The sequence below is a fragment of the Anolis carolinensis genome, unplaced genomic scaffold (genome assembly GCF_035594765.1).
Source record: "Anolis carolinensis isolate JA03-04 unplaced genomic scaffold, rAnoCar3.1.pri scaffold_10, whole genome shotgun sequence".
Classification (NCBI taxonomy): Eukaryota; Metazoa; Chordata; class Lepidosauria; order Squamata; family Dactyloidae; genus Anolis; species Anolis carolinensis.
In genome coordinates this window covers 17123003-17146696 of record NW_026943821.1, presented here as the reverse complement: position 1 = coordinate 17146696, position 23694 = coordinate 17123003, and the positions used below count along the sequence as shown (strand labels likewise).

The window sequence follows — 23694 nt, the reverse complement described above, 5'->3', positions numbered from 1 at the left end:
TTAGCTCCAGCTCCTGCCAACCTAGCAGTTCGAAAACTTGCCAATGTGAGTAGATCAATAGGTACTGCTCCGGCGGGAAGGTAAGGGTGCTCCATGCAGTCATGCCGGCCACATGACCTTGGAGGTGTCTACGGACAACGCTGGCTCTTTGGCTTAGGAACGGAGATGAGCACCAACCCCCAGAGTCAGACATGACTGGACTTAACGTCAGGGGAAACCTTTACCTTTACCTTACTATATAGCATGCTGAATTAGCACACAATATGTGCAGCTTGGAAGCTTATTGTCACGCTTCTCGTTGTACAATCACCACACCTCATTCATAGATTGTTACAACAGGGTCCAGTTATCATCATAATGTACTTAAGACCTTCCCATGTTTTCAAAACCTCTATTTTCAACTCTTTCCTCAGTAAAAGAATGTTAAGGAGGAAAGGGTGGAATGGTTTCATTATATGTTGTCGAAGGCTTTCATAGCCAGAATCACTGGGTTGCTGTGAATTTTCCAGGCTGTATGGCCATGTTCCAGAAGCATTCTCTCCTGACATTTCACCCACATCTATGGCAGGCATCCTCAGAGGTGTGAGGTCTGTTGGAAACTAGGCAAGTAGGGTTAATATATTGAATGGCCTTGCAGATTCATAGCCTGGCTGCTTCTTGCCTGACGGAATCCTTTGTTGAGAGGTGTTAGCTGGCCAGACAAGAAACAATTAGGGCCAGATAACACCTCTCAAGGGCCCCTGGTGGTGGCGCAGTGTGTTAAAGCGCTGAGCTGCTGAACTTGCAGACCGAAAGGTCCCAGATTCAAATCCCGGGAGTAGAATGAGCGCCCGCTGTTAGCCCCAGCTCCTGCCAACCTAGCAGTTCGAAAACATGCAAATGTGAGTAGATCAATAGGTACCACTCCAGCGGGAAGGTAATGGCGCTCCATGCAGTTATGCTGGCCACATGACCTTGGAGGTGTCTATGGACAATGCCGGCTCTTCGGCTTAGAAATGGAGATGAGCACCAACCCCCAGAGTCGGTCACGACTGGACTTAATGTCAGGGGAAACACCTCTCAACAAAGGAGCCCCCCAGGCAGGCTTTGAAGCTGAAAGACCATTCAATGCTAATCAAGGTGGCCAATTGCAACACTCACACTAGCCTCAGTCAGACAAGAGTTCTTTCTCCCACTATGAACATTCCATAGATATATAAACCCCACTTGCCTAGTTTCCAATATACCGCACAACTTCTGAGGATTCCTGCCATAGATGTGGGCAAAACATTAGGAGAGAATGCTTCTGGAACATGGCCATACAGCTCGGAAAACTCACAGCAACCCAGCTCTCATTATGACTTTCAAATGGCAGGGCAATTTCACACTACACATTTGTAGTGCTACAACTCCAGTTTAACTGCCATAGCAGGACTTGCTATTTAGGGAAGGATATTCAGAATTTTCAGTGAAAGAGTTCTAGTGCCTCTCCCAACTAAAAATGCCAGGATTGTATAAGATTGAATCATGGCAGTTAAAGTAGAATCATTGAGCATGCCGTGCGAGGAGTTGCTCATCTGTAATCACCGCTAACTCTCAAACTGATTTACTCGAAGGAGGGAGACGAAGGAGGGAGGCAGCATTCTGCAGATAAAACAGGGTTGGACTATGTACACTACTCTGAGATCCTTCAAGGATGAAAAGGAAAATATGCAATGGAAGGAGTTGTGTGTTTTCTGGGCTGTATGGCCATGTTCCAAAAGCATTCTCTCCTGACGTTTCACCCACATCTATGGCAGGCAACCTCACAACCTCTGAGGATGCCTGTCATAGATGTGGGCGAAATGTCAGGAGAGAATGATACTGGAACAAGACCATACAGCCCGGAAAACACACAACAACCTTGTGCTTCCGACCATGAAAGTCTTCCACAACACATGCAATGGATAAAATGGATAAAATGTTTGCTGCATGATGAAGTTAAACACATAATTAACATACAGAAGTAATGGGCAAATGGTATGGCAATGGCTGCTATCTTAGATGGATATGAAAAAATAGGCCTGTGCTCCAGGAATGTTATATATGAACAGAGATTTAACAATGGAACTTCCATATACCAGACACAAATAATAGAAATTTGGCTCTCACTATGTAACTTTCTTGCTTGCTTTTTAAAGGTATCTAAGATTGTTTGGGGCCCCTGGTGGTACAGTGTGTTGAAGCGCTGAGCTGCTGAACTTGCGGACCAAAAGGTCCCAGGTTCAAATCCCGGGAGCGGGGTGAGCTCCCGCTGTTAGCCCTAGCTCCTGCCAACCTAGCAGTTCGAAAACATGCAAATGTGAGTAGATCAATAGCTACCGCTCCGGCGGGAAGGTAAGGGTGCTCCATGCAGTCATGCTGGCCACATGACCTTGGAGGTGTCTATGGACAACGCCGGCTCTTCTGCTTAGAAATGGAGATGAGCACCAACCCTCAGAGTCAGACATGACTCCACTTAACGTCAGGGGAAATCTTTACCTTTACCTATGATATAATATTGCAGAACACAGCTTTTTTGTGTGCCAGGAGCGACTTGAGAAATTGCAAGTTGCTTCTGGTGTGAGAGAATTGGCTGTCTGCAAAGATATTGCCCAGGGTACGCCTGGATGTTTTACCATCCTGTGGGAGGCTTCTGTCATGTCCCCAGGGGAAACCTTTACCTTTACCATAAAGTTGTTTTGTTTTGGGTTTTTTTGGGTGGGGAGCTGTTTACAAAAGACAGAGCTGACGGTGATATGACCCTCTTGAAGTTGTTGGGACTCCAGTTCCCATCAGCCCCAACTACACATGGGATGGTGGGAGTAACAGTTCATCAATATTGGCCTGTAAAATCAGAACTTTTATATGATTGGGAAGTTTTATAGTCATAGGAAATTTTATGGGGCATTTTACATGTGTGTTTTCTCAAGCAGACATTTGAGCATATCTGTTCAAGATCTCATTGTCTATAGCCAGATAGATAAGTTTTCCTTTTGGATTTGTTTCCCCAGAATCCCTAAGCCAGCCAGCTCACTTTCCCGAGCTCTGAATGATTTTGATCGAAAGAAGCGAGGGCCAATGTGTGGTCAAGGCCCTCCTTCGCAGCTCCAGCTGAGCTCACCTTCAGCTCTTGGCTCCCTTCGTCATCCTCCAGGATTTCGCTGTGCTCAGTATGGGATGTAGCTGGAGACTCGCTGCTGGTGGCCTGGAGGTAGATGGAGGGGTGGGGGGAGGGAAAGGTGAGCACCACACAGACAAAGCCCCTTGGCCCAGTGCGGGCTCTTTGGGTCCCTTGGGGCCAAACTAGACGAGACCATGGAGATCTAGAATGGGATCTCCGCCTCTCTTGTCATGAAGTCATTCTTTTGGGGGCCAATACGTTTGAATAGAAGATTGAGGGAGGGGAATTGCAGTGTTGGGGGAAGTGGAAAAATCTTCATATCTCTTCCCAGGTGGAGTCCCAATATTACTAAAGACTGAGATTTCTCAGTGACTTGTAGAGAGCTTGAGAATGAAATACTGGGGGAAAGGAGACTGGAACTGGGCAGTTGTAACTCTAAACATGGCAACACTTCGGGTTTGCAATGATTTGTAAAATCCTTCCTTTCAACAGGGTCTGCTAAAGCACTATTTCTCTCAGTGTAAACTGCTCTTCTCTCATCTATGATATAATGGAGCCTCTGGTGGCTCAGTGTGTTAAAGCACTGAGCTGCTGAACCTGCAGATTGAAAGGTCCCAGGTTCAAACCCAGGGAGCGGAGTGAGCGCCTGCTGTTAGCTCTAGCTTCTGCCAACCTAGCAGTTCGAAAACATGCCAATGTGAGTAGATCAACAGGTCAATAGGTCAATAGGAAGTGACTTGAGAACATACTGCAAGTTGCTTCTGGTGTGAGAGAATTGGCTGTCTACAGAGACGTTGCCCAGGGACGCATGGATGTGTTGCTGGGAGTATACTCTCATGTCCCAGCAAGTTAGAGCTGACAGACGGGAGCTCACCCTGTCTTGCAGATTCGAACTGACAACTTTCAGGTCAGCAAACCTTCCTTTCAACAGGGTCTGCTAAAGCACTATTTCTCTCAGTGTAAGCTGCTCTTCTCTCACCTATGATATAATGGAGCCTCCGGTGGCGCAGTGTGTTAAAGCGCTGAGCTGCTGAACTTGCAGACTGAAAGGTCCCAGGTTCAAACCCGGGGAGCGGAGTGAGCGCCTGCTGTTAGCCCCAGCTTCTGCCAACCTAGCAGTTCGAAAGCATGCCAATGTGAGTAGATCAATAGGTACCACTCTGGTGGGAAGGTAAGGGCACTCCATGCAGTCATGCCGGCCACATGACCTTGGAGGTGTCTACGGACAACGCCGGCTCTTTGGCTTAGAAATGGAGATGAGCACCAACCCTCAGAGTCGGACACAACTGGACTTAACGTCAGGGGAAATCTTTACCTTTACCTATGATATAATATTGTAGAACATAGCTTTTTTTGTGTCAGGAGCGACTTGAGAAATTGCAAGTTGCTTCTGTTGTGAGAGAATGGGCTGTCTGCAAGGATGTTAGCCAGGGGACGCCTGGATATTTTACCATCCTGTGGGAGGCTTCTCTCATGTCCCCACATGGGAAGATGGAGCTGACAGATAGGAGCTCACCCTGTTCCTGGATTCAAACCGCTGACCTTTTGGTCAGCAGTCCTTATGGCACAAGGGTTTAACCCATTGTGCCATTGAGGGCTCCTAGGACCTCGCATAAGAAGACACGATGGTGCAAGTTTATCAAATTGCAATTGGAGAGATTTCACAGGTTTATTCCTTTCTCATTCTGCTAGAATACATGGGCCACCTACTCTAACTAATCAGTAACTGTCGATTCAAGAACAGACAAAAGAAGATGCTATTTAACAAGATACATTGTTTGAAGCAGATTTCCCCAGCTTCGTGGCATCCAGATGTTTTAGACTACAACTCACATGATCTTTCCACATGTGGCCGGAATTGAGGGGGTTGAAGGTCCAAAATAATTAGAGGGTGCCAAATTACGGATGGAAAGAAATTTCTACCAGATTAAGGAGAGTAGATTATTATTATTATTATCGTGTCAGAAGTGACTTGAGAACATATTGCAAGTTGCTTCTGGTGTGAGAGAATTGGCTGTCTACAGAGACGTTGCCCAGGGACACATGGATGTGCTGCTGGGAGTATTCTCTCATGTCCCTGCAAGCTAGAGCTGACAGACAGGAGCTCACCCTGTCTCGAAGATTTGAACTGACAACTTTCAGGTTAGCAACCCAACCCTCAAGTTAGTAGTTCAGCCGGCACAAGGGTTTAACCCAGTGGTTCTCAACCTGGGGCCTTCAGATGTTTTCGACCTACAACTCCCAGAAATCCCAACCAGTTTTCCAGCTGTTAGGATTTCTAGGAGCTGAAGGCCAAAAACATCTGGGGACCCCAGGTTGAGAACCATTGGTTTAACCCATTGCACCACTGCGGCTCCAGGAGAGTAGATGTAGGAATACAATGGCTGCTAGCTTAAATTTCTTTCTTTTTAAAGTGTTAACAAAAAATAACTGAGGAACGAACCAATCAACCATTGTGGGAAACTATCTTTGAATGCGATTTCCTGCTTCTTGGCAAGGGGTTGGACTGGATGGCTCATGAGGTCTCTTCCAACTCTACTATTCTATGATTCTATGATTCTAGGTCCTATCATATCCTAATAATATTGAATTCATTCTTCAAACAATGATCCTGCCACCTGTCAGGTTCACATGCAAGAGTGGAATTATTAGACTTAGCAATGCAGACAAAGCAAAAGTTTGTAGAAGTTTTTTTTAAAAAGCCTTCAGGAAAACGAAAACATGACTCAACGAGCAAAGCTTGGAAAAATAACTTTTGAGACGATAGTTAGCAGAATCCTTCAGCCAACAGTCTCATTGACTTGTAGGTTGGAGGGTTCTGGGCATTCTAGGCCGAAAGGTCCTTTTTTCAAGCTCTGAAGACTAAGCATGGAATGAGAGGCGGCCTGGGAAAGAGAAAGCCAAGGAGGAGGTGAATGGAATGGAGCAACTTGGATTAGGACATGGCCGTCTGAAACCCTGAACTGCAGCATCCCACTCGGCAACATTAAAAATATCATACACTGGTTGTCCAAAAAATTTAGAAGATCAATAGTTTTCTACCCACTGCTCCATACATTAACAGAAAGGCTGCAGAATACTGTGCATGGGATATATGGAATGGTTGGTCATTTGGAGCAAAACACACCAGGACATTGGCTCGACTCACCATGGGCTCCTTGCCATCGTCTTCCGTCTCGCTTGGCCTGCTGGGACTACTCTCTGTTGTTGTGATCTGCACTAAGATGTCTGCCTTGGAGAGCTGTGTTCCGCGCTTGGCTGCAGGACAGACAGATGGACAGATATAGGCATTGAATGGCTCTCTCCGTTGTCTATGAGTCCACATGCAGGGATGAAGGATGATGGCTTCAGACCCGGGAGATAGCTGGGCTTGTGTATGGATGTAGATACGAAGGTAATGAGGGCAGATGCACCCAAGTCTCTCAAAGTTTTTGGAAAAATAAAGCCTCACATATAGCCTGCATCAGAACTCAACAGTAACTGGCTAAAGAACACATTACTTAAAATTACAAATAATAGACTTACACACTATGATTCCAAGTTAATGAGTTATAATTACACTAGCTGTGCCTGGCCACGCGTTGCTGTGGCGAAGTATGGTCGTATGGGAAATAAAGTATTGAGGAATTGGTGGTAGTTAAGGTAAAGGGTAAAGGTTTTACCTTACATTAAGTCCATTATAAATGGGTTATATACCTGTGTGGAAGGGCCTTGAGTCTACACTGTCATATAATCCAGTTAAAATCAGATAATATGTATTTTATAGGCAGTGTGGAAGAGGCCTAAGTGAGGCCTAACTCTGCCTGTCCCCTGGGCTGAGTGGGTTGCTAGGAGACCAAGTGGGCGGAGCTTAGCTTTCTAACTGGCAGCACTTGGGTAAAAACAATTATTCCTCTCCCTCTAATTAGGACTTTATTTTTCTTTTCTTTTTGTTGTATGAATGTAGAGGCATGGATGAGGGGTTGTGCTACCAAGTTTAGTGTTTCTGGGATGTGTAGTTTTGTTGTTTTGTCCTAGGCCGAAATTTCATTACCTTTTTATATATATAGATGTTTAGTTAACAGGGGTCTGGCAGGAGAGGAATATCATGTTATTCGTGTGTGGTTCTCGCTGTGATTTCCTTCTGCTACATTCAGATATGTTTTTCTAGAAGTAACTCAAAAGTAGCCAAGGACCAGAAAAGTATCAGTTTTTAAAAAACCTATATACTGTATATACTCGAGTATAAGCTGACCCGAATATAAGCCGAGGCACCTAATTTTACCACAAAAACAAAAACAAAAAAACAAAAAACCTGGGAAAACATTGACTCCAGTATAAGCCGAGGGTGGTAAATTTCAGAAATAAAAATAGATACAGTAGAGTCTCACTTATCCAAGCTAAACGGGCCGGCGGAAGCTTGGATAATATATGTAGGATAATGAGAGATTAAACATCAAATTAGGTTATGATTCTACAAATCAAGCACCAAAACATCATGTTATACAACAAATTTGACAGAAAATGTAGTTCAATACGCAGTAAAGTTATGTTGTAATTACTGTATTTACGAATTTAGCACCAAAATATCATGATATATTGAAAACATTGACTACAGAAATGGCTTGGATAATCCAGAGGCTTGGATAAGTGAGGCTTGGATAAGTGAGACTCTACTGTACCAATAAAATTACATTAATTGAGGCATCAGTAGGTTAAATGTTTTTGAATATTTACATAAAGCTCAAATTTAAGATAAGACTGTACAACTCTGATCAAATCATTATTCTCACCTTCTTCAATGTAAATGTGCTTATGTATCCTTTTAATAATAATAGAGTAAAATAATACATGTAATAATAATGATAATAAATAAAGGAAAATAATACATGTAATAATAAATAGAGCAAAATAATAAATGCAATAATAATAATAAGATCAGAGTGAAATAATAAATGTATTAATAATAAAAAATAGAGTAAAATAAATGTAATAGGAGCAACAATAATAGAGAAAAATAATAAATGTAATAATACCAATAATAATAGAGAAAAATAATAAATGTACCAGGACCCTCACCCGAGTTTAAGACAAGGGGGGCTTTTTCAGTCTTAAAAAAGGGCTGAAAAACTAGGCTTATACTCGAGTATATACAGTATGTTTGTAACAATTGTGCAAAAGTTCTGGGATAAACCACAAATTTCTTGACTCAGGATATGCTTGGGAGGAGTCTTGCTCTATAATTCTTTGCTCTGGTTTAGAAATGGTAAAGTTCAATGTGTTGTCTAAGGCTTTCGAGGCCAGAATCACAGGGTTGTTGTATGTTTTCCGGGCTGTATGGCCATGTTCCAGAAGCATTCTCTCCTGACATTTCGCCCACATAGATGTGGGCGAAACATCAGGAGAGAATGCTTCTGGAACATGGCCATACAGCCCGGAAAACACACAACAACCCAATGGTAAAAGTTACTTTTTGGACACTGAGTGCAACTTCCAGAACCCTTTAACCAGCATAGTCACACTGGCTGGGGGTTCAAGGAACTGCAGGGGAAAGAAAGCAGTTTCCAATCTCTGGTTTAATTTCACACTGTTTATATCTTATTGAGCAATCAACAATTTACTAGCTAACGACTGAGTAATTACTGGCTAGCTAATTAGTCTCCTGCCCCTTGTCTAATCTGCCTGGCAGTAGTTCTCTAGGCTAAGAGGCTTTTTTCCAACATGGCTGGTCTCACGTTATTAGGCAGAAGAAGACAACCACCCCCAGGCAGCAGATTTTGGATGTCACAAAAGACCAGCATAATTGTGAGTGATTTAATTTGTCATTGTTGCATTTTTGGTGCCAGGAGTGGGAAGATCTGCTTGTGGGATTTTCTGCCTCCCGTGCCAAAAGAATTTGGCTGTCTTTGGGTGCGATGCACCTTGACTTGAAAGCATATATATGTGTCTGTGGGCTCATTTGCTCCTCCGCCTCGGGCAACCAAATGTCTTGAGCCAACCCTGTGTTCAGAAGCCTCTGAAATTGGGAAGACATTTGTAATATTCCAGGAAACTTCTGCAGTGTGTGTTGTGATGCTGCGCTGTGGTCCTTCTTTGGTGGAGGCAGTGAAAGCCCCTGCGGGGACCTGACCTCAACCCAGCAGCACTACAGCCTCCCGCTCCTCCTGCTGCGTGCTGTTTCAGTGAGCGCACACATCGGCTGCTTTGAAACACAGGGCACGTGCTTTGCTGCCATTGCAGAATTGCTAGGCTCCATTTAGCCCTCCAGGTGCACTTCTAATAGAGAAGAGCCTGCAAAACAGGGGGAGGAAGGAGCAGAGGGAACGGCAGGAGTCCTCACCTTTTCTGCAGTGCTTGCGCCGATAGCAGAGCGAGGCAAAGACGACCAGGATCAGGAGAGCAGCAACCCCGGAGGCCGACATGGCGCCCAAAATCATGACCGACCAGACTTCTGCAGGGACACAATTCATCGCTGGGTTATTGCAAATTCCTTTTACCCACCATTTCTGTAAGCCCACCCATCTTTCAAAGCATTTAGAGCAGGGGTCCTCAAACTTTTAAAGCAGAGGGCCGGTGCACAATCATTCAGACTGTTGAGGGGCCGAATTATCATTTGAAAAAAAAATTCGAACAAATTCCTATGCACACTGCATATGTCTTATTTGCAGTGCAAAACAACAACAATGAAAGAACAATACAATATTTAAAAATGAAAACAATTTTAACCAACATAAACCTATCAGGATTTCAATGGAAAGTGTGGGCCTGCCACTGGCCAATAAAATAGTCAAGTGAATTAGGATTGTTGTTGTTGTGTGCCTTCAAGTCATTTCAGACTTTGGGCAAGCCTAAGTCTAAAATTAATTATTTACTACATTTATTTACTACATTTATATCCCACACTTCTCACCCCAAAGGGGACTCAAAGCAGCTGTATGTACATACAACATATTATATTATTAGCATAGCACAATATTAGCTTTCTATATTATGATATTGAACTATACTACTATACTGTAATATTATATGTAACATGTAACATATAATTAATATTATTATATGGTATTATTATTAGTATTATATTGTATAACATTATAATATTTTTATCAATACTATATGTATATACAATATATTATTAAAACTGATATAAAATATTATATTATAAAACTGAGGGTGGGGGCCAGGTAAATGACCTTGGAGGTCCGCATCCGGCCCCCGGGCCTTAGTTTGGGGGCCCCTGATTTAGAGCAACTGACAATAGCTTTTATCTGCTGTATCATCACAACATCCCTGCAGGATAGGTTATGCTGAGAGATGGTGATTTGTTGAAGAGGGCTGTTCGGTTAAATAAAGAGATTCTGTTCAACTTCTTGGTCACAGCAGCTAGATTAGTCTATGCAAGAACATAGAGGACTGGTTAAATAAGGTATTACAGATTATGAATATGGGCAGGCTGACATACTGGTTATCACCAAACCAGGGGCTACCTAAAAAAACAACAACAAATGAACCCTGTGGCCTTGAAAGCGAAAGTGATGAGGCCGCTTCTCTGGATCGGGCTAGCCATCTGGAATTTTGGGGGTTGCACAGAAGTCTCAGAATAGCAAATAAGAGGGAGGTCAAAGGGCAAAGAAATGCCTTCATGTTATGCTATTAAAACAGTCTGCTGAGAGGGAAATCTTCATCAAAGCAATTTCCTTGCTTGAATCAAGAACCAAGTCTGCTTTCCTGTATTATCTTATAGCCTGGATGTATCCTCGTTTCTGGGACTTTGGCTTCATTTTATGGACCTTGTTTCATGCCTAATGTTTCCATGGATTTGTTCTTATAGCCTTGTTTTTGTAACTATCTTTTGGAACTGAACGTTTGCCTTTTATGAACTATTTTTTCCCTATTTCCTAATAAACTACAAAAGACTACTTTTGGTGTCAGTCTGGTATCTTTAGCAAGGTGAAACTAGCCTGAGGTGCGACACCAGAAGCGACTTGCAGTTTTCTCATCATGACACAAGAAAAAAAATCCAACTGTTGCCCCTGTTGGACACTGATGACCTTTTCATTGTGCCCAGCTGGCATCTGGCTGATGGAGGTTGTCATCACAGAAAACTGGAAGGGACCAGGATGAGGAAGATGAAAAAGTGAAGGACATCTCAAAGCCTCCTGACAAAATATTTTGGGAGCCTCACCTTGGCGGTGCAGGCTGACTGCGGCAGAGCGGGCACCAAAGCGGTTCCAAGCTGTGCAATTGTAGGGGAGCGCAAAATCGTCGTCATGCGTCGGGTCGATCAGCAAAGCCGAGAGCACCCCTTGGTCCGTCACCACGGTGTCCACTGTGAAACGGTCCAAGGAGCCGGCATCCAGGACTCGTTCTCCCCATGCCCATGCCTGTTACAAGGAGAAGGAAGGAGAGGGAATCAGGATCACTTTGCCAGATGGGAGATGCCTGAAGGGTGAATAACATCCAGCTGGTGCATGTGTGACAGCTGCCATACGGAGGCACCTTTAAAACAGCCACACTACTTGTGACACTAGCCACCATGAGGTTGGCTTATTATGTGCAGGAGGGGTTCACTGTGCAAAAATCCGCTTATTTTCTCCATGCTACTGCAGATTTTTTTATGCCTATTTGCAGTCCGGGTGCAGAAATAATAATAATAATTATCGTCAGATCTGCATAGTCAGCTGCAGCCTACAAATAGCTCACCAGATGTTAACAAGCACCTCACGGCATGATTGAAAAGCTTCAAGTTATGTGCCGACCCTTCTCTGACCGTTCTGACATGGCAGGAGCAAAGTCAGCAGGCTTTTGCTGCAGCTTGCAAACATTTCTTGCTTGTATCATTCTGCTGCCTTTTTAAGAATGTCATTTTTTACCAGCATCTCATAAACCTTTGAGGCCTGGTGCCAAAGGTGGCAAAAGCAACTTAGGGGGCTGTAACTCACATCAACATGGACACCATCTATTCTGATTTGGGGAGCTAGAGTTCCAAAAATATTTTGCCAGGCTCTGCATGGCACTACATTTCACCGCTTAAAAAGAATGTCAGCATACAATCCTAACAGATTGGTATCCAGGATGTGCTGTGAGAGGAAACAGATTTCAACCTCTCTTTGCTTTGCTGTTTTCTCGGGGGCTAAATAGCATTACTACATTAAACATTTAATGTCCAGCTGAGCCTAAATTCCTTTCTTACTCCTAAATAGATGAGCTCATCTGAGCCTGATCTGGACTCAAACCAACATATATGAGTTGGGGAAGATGAATCTTTTTTTTTTTTTAAAGAGCCAGTTTTGGTTTAGTCATTTGAGCATTGGAGTACAGCTGTTGAGAACAGGGTTCAAATCCCTGTTCAGACATGGAAACCCACCGAGGCCCTATCTACACTGTCATATAATCCAGTTTCAGAATGCAGATTAACTGCATTGAACTGGATTATATGGCAGTGTAGACTCATATAATCAATGCAATTCAATGTGCATTATAGGAGTCTACAGTGAGCATTGTAATGTACAGTAGAGTCTCACTTATCCAAAACTCGCTTATCCAACGTTCTGGATTATCCAACGCATTTTTGTAGTCAATGTTTTCAATATATCGTGATATTTTGGTGCTAAATTCATAAATACAGTAATTACTACATAGCATTACTGCGTATGTAACTACTTTTTCTGCCAAATTTGTTGTCTAACATGATGTTTTGGTGCTTCATTTGTAAAATCATAACCTAATTTGATGTTTAATAGGCTTTTCCTTAATCTCTCCTTATTATCCAACATATTCGCTTATCCAACATTCTGCCGGCCTGTTTATGTTGGATAAGTGAGACTCTACTGTAGTTCAAACTTTATTATATGGCAATTTAGGGCTCCTCTAGACAGGGCTCCTCCTGTCTCCTGGCACATCATTTCTACACACCAGAAGAACTCCAGGAGTTACTTAATGGTGGCCAGGTAAGTTGTTTTAAATTTTAAGGGTGTCTGGGTGCCATCCCAGTAACATCTAGACACCCAGCCCGGGAAAACCCCAGGAAAGGTTTGCTTTGGGTTGCCGTAAGTCAGAAACAACAAACAGCCAGATAAGAAGGAGGAGGAAACTCAAGAAACTCATTTTCTCCCTCATTATCTTAGTGCAGTGTTTCTCAACCTGGGGGTTGGGACCCCTGGGGACGTCGCCAAAGGCTATCAGAAAACACATATTTCTGATGGTCTTAGGAACCCAAATCTCTCCAGTATTTTCTGCTGGTTATGGGGGTTCTGTGTGGGTAGTTTGGCCCAATTCTATAGTTGGTGGGGTTCAAGGGGCTCTTTGATTGTAGGTGAACTATAAACCACAGCAGCTATAACTCCCACATTTATTTATTTATTATTTATTTACAGCATTTATATTCCGCCCTTCTCACCCCGAAGGGGATTCAGGGCGGATCACATTACACATATAGGCAAACATTCAATGCCTTTTAACATAGAACAAAGACAAGACAAACATAGGCTCCGAGCAGGCCTCGAACTCATGACTTCCTGGTCAGAGTGATTCATTGCAGCTGGATTCAGCTGGTTTGCTCTCCAGCCTGCGCCACAGCTGGAGGTCTATTTTCCCCAAACTCCACCAATGTTCACATTTGGGCATATTGGGTATTTGTGCCAAGTTTGGTCCAGATCCATCATTGTTTGGATTCACAGTGCTCTCTGGGTGTAGGTGAACTACAACTCCCAAACTCAAGGTCAATACCCACCAAACCCTTCCAGTATTTTCTGTCAATCATGAGAGTTCTGTGTGCCACGTTTGGTTCAATTTCATCGTTGGAGCAGTTCAGAATGCTCCGTGATTGTAGGTGAACTATAAATCCCAGCAACTACAACTCCCAAATGACAAAATCAACCTCCCCCAACCCCACCAGTATTCAAATTTGGGCATATCGGATATTTGTGCCAAATTTGGTCCAGTGAATGAAAATACATTCTGCATATCAGATATTTACATTACGATTCATAACAGTAGCAAAATTACAGTTATGGAGTAGCACCGGAAATAATTTTATGAGGAACTGTATTAAGGGGTCACGGCATGAGGAAGGTTGAGAACCATTGTCTTAGTGTATGTAGGAATTTTAATCCCTTTCCTGAAACTCTGTCTGGGAGATTCTTCCTACAAGGGCCTTTTTACAGCCTCTGTTTTGTGAGGTGGGAAGATTGAACCAGAGAAAGAACACAGAGAAGAAAGGTTAATCTCCTACCTAAAGCCTTATAGCGTTCATCCATACCAAAAACCAGGACAGTACTAATCACAGATCTTCTGTTGTCTCATCTTGCTTGTTTGAGAAAAATTAAAGCCCGGAACGGTTTGTTCCCTCGGCTGAGAATGTCAAAATTTGGGCCAAGAAAAGCTGAATTCAGCAACACGTATACATTCTGCAAATCTAGCAACTCTACACAGATAGTTACTCCTTCATTTTGTCCATTCCAGTCTCACTCTGCTGATTTTCGGGAGGGAAAAAGAGAAATTGTCTTTTTCCCAACCCCAACCCCTACTAGAAACGGTGCTCTGTATTTTCCCCAGAGCCACCATAAACCCACCTCGCAAAGCTATGTTTGGAATGTGGAGAAAACCTTCATTCTCATCTAGCACTTCCTGAATAAATTGAACCAGAATCCTTGTCGTCCCCAATAGCTGAATGGGAGTTGTGGCTGAACACATTTGGAGGGCACCAGAATGGCAAAAGGATACAATAAGGAGGTGTCACTCCATTTCTCAAAAAGGAGTTCGACCATTTCTGAAGGGTGAGATACTATTACTGGCTCTTAGAGACAATGGTATAAGGCATAATCTCTAAGCTCGGTGACTGTGTACCTTTGAAAACCAAATTCTGAAGGGCAAACAATATTATTTATTTACAGCATTTATATTCCGCCCTTCTCACCCCGAAGGGGACTCAGGGAGGATCACATTACACATATAGGCAAACATTCAATGCCTTTTAACAAGACAAACATAGGCTCCGAGCGGGCCTCGAACTCATGACCTCCTGGTCAGAGTGATTCATTGCAGCTGGTTACAGCTGGCTTGCTCTTCAGCCTGCACCACAGCCCAAGCCCAATATTCAGATGACAATGGCACTTAGATGCCAATAGAAAGCGTATATTATTCAGCTTTTGCTTTTGTTCTTAAAGGTGCCTTATTTACAATGTATTATCATTTTACTTGTGCCCCTGGTGATTCAGCGAGTTAAAATGCTGAACTTGCTGACTGAAAGGTCAGCAGTTTGAATTTGAGCAGCAGGGTGAGCTCCCGCTTTTAGCCCCAGCTTCTGCCAACCTAGTAGTTCGAAAACATGCACATGTGAGTAGATGTTTAGGTACTGCTCTGGTGGGAAGGTAACAGCGCTCCATGGAGTCATGCTAGCCACATGACCTTGGAGGTGTCTACGGACAACGCCGGCTCTTCGGCTTAGAAATGGAGATGAGCACCAACCCCCAGAGTCGGACACGAGTAGACTTAATGTCACGAGTAAATCTTTACCTTTACCTATCATTTTACCTTTTAGTGAACAGATGACCCTCCAGATGTTATTGGGCTGTACCTTTCATCAGCCTTAGCCAAGATAGCCAGTTACAAGGGATCATAGGAGTTGCACTCCAACAGCATCTGGAAGGCCACATGCTCCTTGTTCCTGTTTTAATTTGATGTAGCAACTGTTTTTATAATGGAAAGGCAGGCCAGAAATAACTGTAATACATGCTACTGTAACAAAATTGGCAGAATATACCCTTTTGTCCTAGTGTTTGCCACAGAACTGGGGAAAAAGTATGCACGTTTTGATCACAGGTATCAGAAAGGATACACAGTGTTCCCTCACTATTTATTTATTTATTTATTTTATTTACAGTTTTTATATTCCGCCCTTCTCACCCCGAAGGGGACTCAGGGAGGATCACATTACACACACAGGCAAACATTCAATGCCTTTTAACGTAGAACAAAGACAAGACAAATATAGGCTCCAAGCAGGGCTCAAACTCATGACCTCCTGGTCAGAGTGATTCATTGCAGTTAATTGCACTGGCTTGCTCTCCCGCCTGCGCCACAGCCCGGGCCCACTACTTCGCGGTTCACTTTTTGCGGATTCGCTGTTTTGCGGATTTTCAATAAACTCTAAAAGACTATTATAAATCATAAAAAATTACAATTTACAGCCTAAGGAAGGGAGGAAGGAGAAGCCAAAGGGAGAGAAAAGGAGCCCAAGCTGCAACAGGAGGAGAAGGAAGTGATTTATCAACACACGATTGGTTGATAAAGACTTAAAATAGTATATGACTGCTAAAATAATGTATAAATATTAAAATAAATATAGTGTCCCTACTTCACGGATTTTCACTTATTGCGGGTGGTCCTGGAACCTAACCCCAGCGATAAGTGAGGGAACACTGTATACCTATCCAATATTATGTATGTCTTAAAGATTAGAAACTTGATACATTTTTAGACTAAAATCTCAATTCTCCCAACTGTTGAATTCTACATTGCCGACATTGATAACCAAGTTTTTATGACACCATTATGAAAGGTCAGGTTAAAGCAAGAGGAAAAGCCCTTTGGGCAAAGTAGTACAACGGAGCACTCACAATCCGGTCAGGAGGAGGACTGCTTCCCACCAAGCACTCCAGCCGTGCCTTGGCACCCACCGTGGTCTGCTGGCTGGGCCCTGCACTGATGATGGGAGGACCTGGAAACAGAGATGCCATCAATATAGCACCCAAAAGACATGTGCCACTCCCCACCTGCCCCAGATTGTTGTAGATGAAGGGAGAGATAACAAGAGAGATCCTTCTGAGAGGCCCAAAAAGTCCAGTTTATTATATTCAGCTGAAGACTCTGAAAGTGGAATCTCTTCCGAAAGAAAAACCAGAGCGACGATCAAGGCGTGGACTTGCCTTTTATACATTTTCAGACAAAGAACATGCTTTTACATACATCTCGTCATTAGTACGTCACTTCACATGCTTACATACATGGGCATAAATATGCACAATTGAGGCGGGAGGTTAAAGAACCCCAGGAAATGCCATATATGGGCAGAGATGGCGACGGCTAGCGACCCGGGTGCATAAGCTCACAGAAACATGTGATTTCTGGGAAATCACGTGTTTCTGAAGAAATGAAAGCTAAAGATAAACAAACTGCGTGTGCGCACGCAGGCGCTCTGAGTGATTGTGAACATGACACAGAAAGAGTGCGCCCGGGCCGCTGGTCAGTGCTGATTGGATACAAGTCGAGCCGCGTCACAACTCTAAGCCAATGAATTTGCTTGTGGGCGGGCATAACCCGAACCCTGTAATGTGTATAAATATTTACTCAGCCCACCGCTGGGGGTTCTCCCTGGGAAAGCACCGTGTTGTGCTAGGGGGAACCACAGCGGCCGCTTGCCAATAAACTGTTTTCTTGGAAAGACTCCAGTTGTCCGTCTCCAATTCCTCCCACTGCGCTCGCAAGGACTGTAGCACAAAGGTTCCGCTACACAATCAGCATTTTCCTATCTAAGCTACCTAAAGGCTTGTAGCAAGCTACAGACACCAAAAGAAATCCATCATGAGGCCTACTTTGACCTGTCTGCTCTCCTTCCATTTAGCTGTACTAGGAACTGATTCACACTGGAATGTTTAGATAACCGGCCCCCCTTCTCCCCCCTGTCCTGTCAGCTTGTGTATCCCTAAAATCTATCACAGAGAGAGTCTGATTTTTCTACATTACACTGCTTCTAATGTGCATACAATATATGTCTAAAAATCCATATTTTTCAGTTCCACATCAAGATAGGTTTGGAAGGACACAACCAGATCCATAGCTTAGGTGACTGGCAGAGTCAGGTGATGGGGCTTGTGGATTCATTACTTTAAGCACTGAATCACAAATCCTCTACTATATTATTCCCCATGATGCCTCAAAGAGCCTGTTTTGTCAATACCACCTCAGCAGCCCCATGATAATCCCAGGCTCCTTACCGTTCACAGCCAATGCCACCTCCTTCTCAGCCACTCCGATGCGTGGCACGATGGCTTTGCAGACGTAAATGCCGGCATCCTCCTGTGTTACTCCTTTGAGGTGCAATGTGTTGCTGTTGCTCAGCACCTGCTGGTACACAGAGTCTTGGCTGTGACTCTCTTTTTAAACTGAGAGAGTTTCCTGCCTGACTCTTTCCATACAAAGTGGAGTCAAGGGATAAAAGGAACTTCTCAATGAGGATGACGGTGATTCTGGTCAGAGCTGGGGAAAATGAAATTTTGGACTACAACTCTTTCTTGACTTGTGTGCTTTGAACGCGATTTCCTGCTACTTGGCAGGGGGTTGGACTGGATGGCCCTTGAGGTTTCTTCCAACTCTACTATTCTATGATTCTTGTGGATTTCATGAAAGGAACCTCTTGTTGGAACCTGTCCCCGTACTCCTCCTTTTTTCACTCTGATTTTATCTATAGACCCTTGAGCTCTGCACTAGTCACCTTTTGCCATGTGCAAAATTGATGCTCAAGCTTTTAAAGTAATTGTCTTGTTATGTCGTTTTTGTTTATTGTTGAAATGTTTTAAATTGCTGTTAAATTTTATACATGTAATGCTAGTTTATTTTGTTTTCGGGCTTGTCCCTGTGTAAGCCACCCCGAGTCCCTTTGGGGAGATGGTGCGGGGTATAAGAATAAATATTATTATTATTTATTATGACACAGCAAACAAGATAGATATGCTTAATTATTATTATTATTATATTATGACACAGCAAACAAGATAGATATGCTGGATTTCGTATCACAAAATCACAAGTCGAACACTTCCCAAGTGTCTAGGACTGTGTGATGTATTTTCGGATGATGTGTGCAGATCCCAGTAGGGTGGCTTTTTGCAGTTGGCAGATCGTGATTTTGTCAATGTCTATTGTTTCCAAATGCCGGCTGAGATCTTTTGGCACGGCACCCAGTGTGCCGATCACCACCAGGACCACCTGCACTGGTTTCTGCCAGAGTCTTTGAAGTTCAATCTTGAGGTCCTGATAGTGGCTGAGTTTTTCCTGTTGTTTTTCGTCAATGCGACTGTCACCTGGGATGGCAACATCAAGGATCCAAACCTTTTTCTTTTCCACAACTGTGATGTCTGGTGTGTTGTGTTATTATTATTATTATTATTATTATTATTATTATTATTATTATTATTATTCCTTCCCCATACTTTAAGCATTGAAGTCTCACTCTGTACAGACAAATGAGGTTTGGGTATGGAAGTGGATGGTACACCTAGCTTATTTTTATGTTGGCCAAGATTAGAAAACATTACTTTTAAAAACTACACACCCTAGACTCAGCCTATATGGCTGATGGCCAAATTGGCTGCAGAACTTTGGGAGTTGTGGTCCAAAAAATATCATTTTTTCCCAACTGGATAGAGGTTAGAAGTGTGGACTTCTAGCTCACTAGATACTTGTTCCTGTTCCTGTAATTACTATAATATATATTTTTGTCAAACATTGGCAGTCTACTTACAACACTAGATCCCTTTTTCGTCCAGGCCAATGTAAGAGGTGGATTCCCAGTCCAGGTACAAGTGAAAGACGCATCTGAGCCAACATCTACAGTTAAAGGCTTGGGTTGAGAGACAAGGCGAGGTCCAACTGTTGGAAAATAGAAGGAGGTAAGGGGTGTTTCTGAGAGTTACTAGAGTGGAAAACCCAAGAAACAGATCTACAAAGGAATCAGGAAGCAGGGTTGTTGTATGTCTTTCGGGCTGTGTGGCCATGTTCCAGAAGCATTCTCTCCTGACGTTTCGCCCACATCTATGGCAGGCATCCTCAGAGGTTGTGAGGTATGGATAAACTAAGTAAGGAAAGGAAAGAATATATATCTGTGTCCAAGGTGTGGCAAGAGTCCTTTGTCACTGGGAGCCAGCATTAATGTTTCAGTTAATCACCCTAATTAGCATTGGAGATGTTTTGTCCCTTGCCTGGGGGCATCCTTTGTTCAGGAAGCCCCTGTCCCCATTTGTTCATCCCTGTTCATAGATTGTCATTCTAGCCTTATGACAATCTCTCAGCCTCAGTCTCCCCTCTATAACATGGGGATATATTCCAACTAGGTAACAGGCAGAGGAGCAATATTGTAAAGGTGATAGAGAAAATGTACCTAAAGTGCTCTGAACACCATTATGTAAATAGAGATGACGTGATAATAGAAACTCGAGGCGTTTGATGCAGCATAGCTGAGGCAGGAGCAACAGCTCATGGTCAGCCAATGGTTACGTTCTCAGTTCTGATCATGAGGTCTCAGTCTTGGAACATTGGAGGTTTTGGCCTACAACTATCAGAGTGCTCCAGCCAACATAGGTAAAGGTAAAGGTTTTCCCCTGAGGTTAAGTCCAGTCGTGACTGACTCTGAGGGTTGGTGCTCATCTCCATTTCTAAGCCAAAGAGCCGACGTTGTCCGTAGACACCTCCAAGGTCATGTGGCCGGCATGACTGCATGGAGTGCCGTTACCTTCCCGCCGGAGCGGTACCTATTAATCTACTCACACTGGCATGTTTTCGAACTGCTAGGTTGGCAGGAGCTGGGGCTAACAGTGGGCGCTCATTCCGCTCCCAGGATTTGAACCTGGGACCTTTCGGTCTGCAAGTTCAGCAGCTCAGCCACCAGCAGAGGCCCAGTCATTAGTTAAGCTGACTGAGATATTATGGAAGCTATGGTCTCAAAATGTAACTCCTTCAAGCTATGAGTCATTTTCTTTAGTTTGATCTTATCTCTTCAAATGGAAATGCTAGTGATTAAATTTGAAATCATCTGCATATAAAGCAGGGATGGGAATTGCACAGCTTTCCAGGTATTGTTGGACTGCAACTCGCAGAATTCTCAGCATTCGTACTGGGAGATACAGCCCAACAATGTATACAGGTTTGCACAATTCCTTCCCTGACATAAAGCATGTTCCCCATCTGAAATCTATTTTGCTTAGTGGCATAGTGGATTAAAGCCTTGTGACTTGAAGGATGGGTTGCTGATCTGAAAGCTACCAGGTTCGAATCTCACCCGGGGAGAGCGCAGATGAGCTCCCTCTATCAGCTCCAGCTCCATGCGGGGACATGAGAGAAGCCTCCCACAAGGATGATAAAAACGTCAAAACATCTGGGCATTCCCTGGGCAACGTCCTTGTAGACAGCCAATTCTCTCACACCAGAAGTGACTTGCAGTTTCTCAAGTCGCTCCTGACACAAAAAAAGAAAAAAAAATACTCACAATGCACATCTACCAGCGTACTGACGTTGGTGCTGCCCACAGAGTTCGACACCTCACATGACACAGGCTCGGTGAAGAAGGACTGGTCAACTGTTGCCTCATAGCTATCACCATTGGCCTCTGAGATTGGCACACCTCCCTTGGCCCACCTGTGAAAGTAGGGATGGTTTTAGGAGAGTGGAAAAACCCCATGCAAGCCTCTCCCCAGTTCTTGTTCTTCTATATATATAAAAGGGTAATGAAATTTCGGCCTAGGACAAAACATCAAAACTACACATCCCAGAAACACTAAACTTGGCAGCACAACCCTTCATCCATGCCTCTACGTTCATACAACAAAAAGAAAAGAAAAATTAAATCCTAATTAGAGGGAGAGGAATAATTGTTTTTATCCAATTGCTGCCAGTTAGAAGGCTAAGCTCCGCCCACTTGGTCTCCTAGCAACCCACTCAGTCCAGGGGACAGGCAGAGTTAGGCCTCACTTAGGCCTCTTCCACACTGCCTATAAAATACAGATTATCTGATTTTAATTTGATTATATGGCAGTGTACATTCAAGGCCCTTCCACACAGCTATATAACCCAGAATGCCAAGGCAGATAATCAACAGTATCTGCTTTGAACTGGATTATCTTGAGTTCCCCACTGCCATATAATCCAGTTCAGTGTGGATTTTATACAGAAGGGGGGCACATATAATCCAGTTCTAAGCAAATAATACAAATATATAAATATACCGTGTTTCCCCGAAAATAAGACAGTGTCTTATATTAATTTTTGCTCCCAAAGATGCTCTAGGTCTTATTTTCAGGGGATGTCTTATTTTTCCATGAAGAAGAATTTACATTTATTGTTGAACAAAATAATGAACATTTATTATATACTGTACAGTAGTTGTTATCACAAACCAGCATAACCAGACAAACTGTGAATCCTATCAAGAATTTCTTGTTACTGCCATTACTCCCATGTACAACTGATATGTACATTTACTAATTCTGCATGCTTTGGTATTCTGTTTGGCAGGCGCCGGGCATGCTTCCAAACAAAAACTTTGCTAGGTCTTACTTTCGGGGGAGGCCTTATATTTAGCAATTCAGCAAAACTTCTACTAGGTCTTATTTTCTGGGGATGTCTTATTTTAGGGGAAACAGGGTAATATATAAAAATTACAGTGGTATAATAATGCAGAACAATATAATCTCTAAAATCAGGACAGTAAATAAAGAACCACACTCTGAAAACAGGGGAATTCCAGACAGGAAACAATCAGGGCCAGCTAACACCTCCCAACAAAGGAGTCCCCAAGGAGGAAACAACCAGGCTTTGAAGCTGCAAGGCCATTCAATGCTAATCAAGGTGACTAATTACAACAGTTGTACTTGCTTCCACAAATAAAAACCCACTTAGGACTATGCCACAGCAATGTGTGGCCGGGCACAGCTAGTAACACATAAGCATGCAATATCCGGTATTGCCATGAGGGGGTACTCTGGACACGTCACTGACGCCGCCTGTTTTCCGTGTGGTCGGATTTCCTATTCTGACACTTACCTGTATCCAGTCACTTCAGGGTTGGAGGTGGCCGTGCAGAGGAAGCTCACTTTGCCACCCTCAGGAACAGTTTGTGGTTGCACAGACAGGATTACAACAGGCGGATCTGAAAGATAAGATGATATAAAAGCCTAAACAACCCTTGTCCGTAATAAGAAGATAATGATATAGTAAAGGGTTATTTCCTTCCCAAGCCCAACCTTTGATATATTCAAACTTCCCCTTAAGATCCCTTTCCCAAAGGGAACGCTGCCATCAGCACTGGCAGCTATTTCTATTTAATGAAGCCCCACGTTGACTTGGATCCCTTAGTGTCCATTTCTGGATCTCCCTAGATACCTTGTTACCTATCTACCAATTAGGTCTCCTTTGTAGAATCAAATAGGCTTATAATGCAGAAAGATTAGGAAGCTACAATTTCACACAGCTTGCCCCTCCAGGTTTCCTGTTCCTCCTTAGCCATGCAGATGCCACATTTTTAGGAGCCTGGAGCCAAAGCAACCTACAGAGAATACTGCTTACGCAGCACAAAGCAGCTCCAGTGGTCTAGGCCCGTGATAAGCCTTCTAGTGTATTTTGCAAAAAGAACAGGCAAGCCTTCTATATATAGCATGTTTTTTCTATAGTTAAAAAACAGTGCAGTTTACACACCCAAGGGGGCCCCTGGTGGCACAGTGTGTTAAAGCTGAGCTGCTGAACTTGCGGACCAAAAGGTCCCAGGTTCAAATCCCGGGAGCGGAATGAGCTCCCGCTGTTAGCCCCAGCTCCTGCCAACCTAG

The 23694-nt window shown here is 43.5% G+C and overlaps 1 protein-coding gene across 6 annotated transcripts in view; it reads right to left on the bottom strand.

Moving 5' to 3' along the window:
• kirrel2 (kirre like nephrin family adhesion molecule 2) overlaps nt 1-23694 on the bottom strand; it is a 100722-nt gene that overhangs the window by 2489 nt on the left and 74539 nt on the right. The window contains exons 6-14 of one of the 6 annotated variants that reach the window (XM_062962276.1): nt 22916-23021; nt 21363-21511; nt 19623-19750; nt 18097-18226; nt 16720-16820; nt 11286-11484; nt 9441-9551; nt 6270-6490; nt 3122-3205 (exon numbers count right to left, since the gene is read on the bottom strand). In XM_062962276.1, coding sequence (XP_062818346.1) covers nt 3122-3205; nt 6270-6490; nt 9441-9551; nt 11286-11484; nt 16720-16820; nt 18097-18226; nt 19623-19750; nt 21363-21511; nt 22916-23021 — 1229 coding nt within the window. The remainder of the gene's footprint in view (nt 1-3121; nt 3206-6269; nt 6491-9440; nt 9552-11285; nt 11485-16719; nt 16821-18096; nt 18227-19622; nt 19751-21362; nt 21512-22915; nt 23022-23694) is intronic. The other 5 variants (XM_062962279.1, XM_062962277.1, XM_062962281.1 and 2 more) reach the window with 5 other exon arrangements.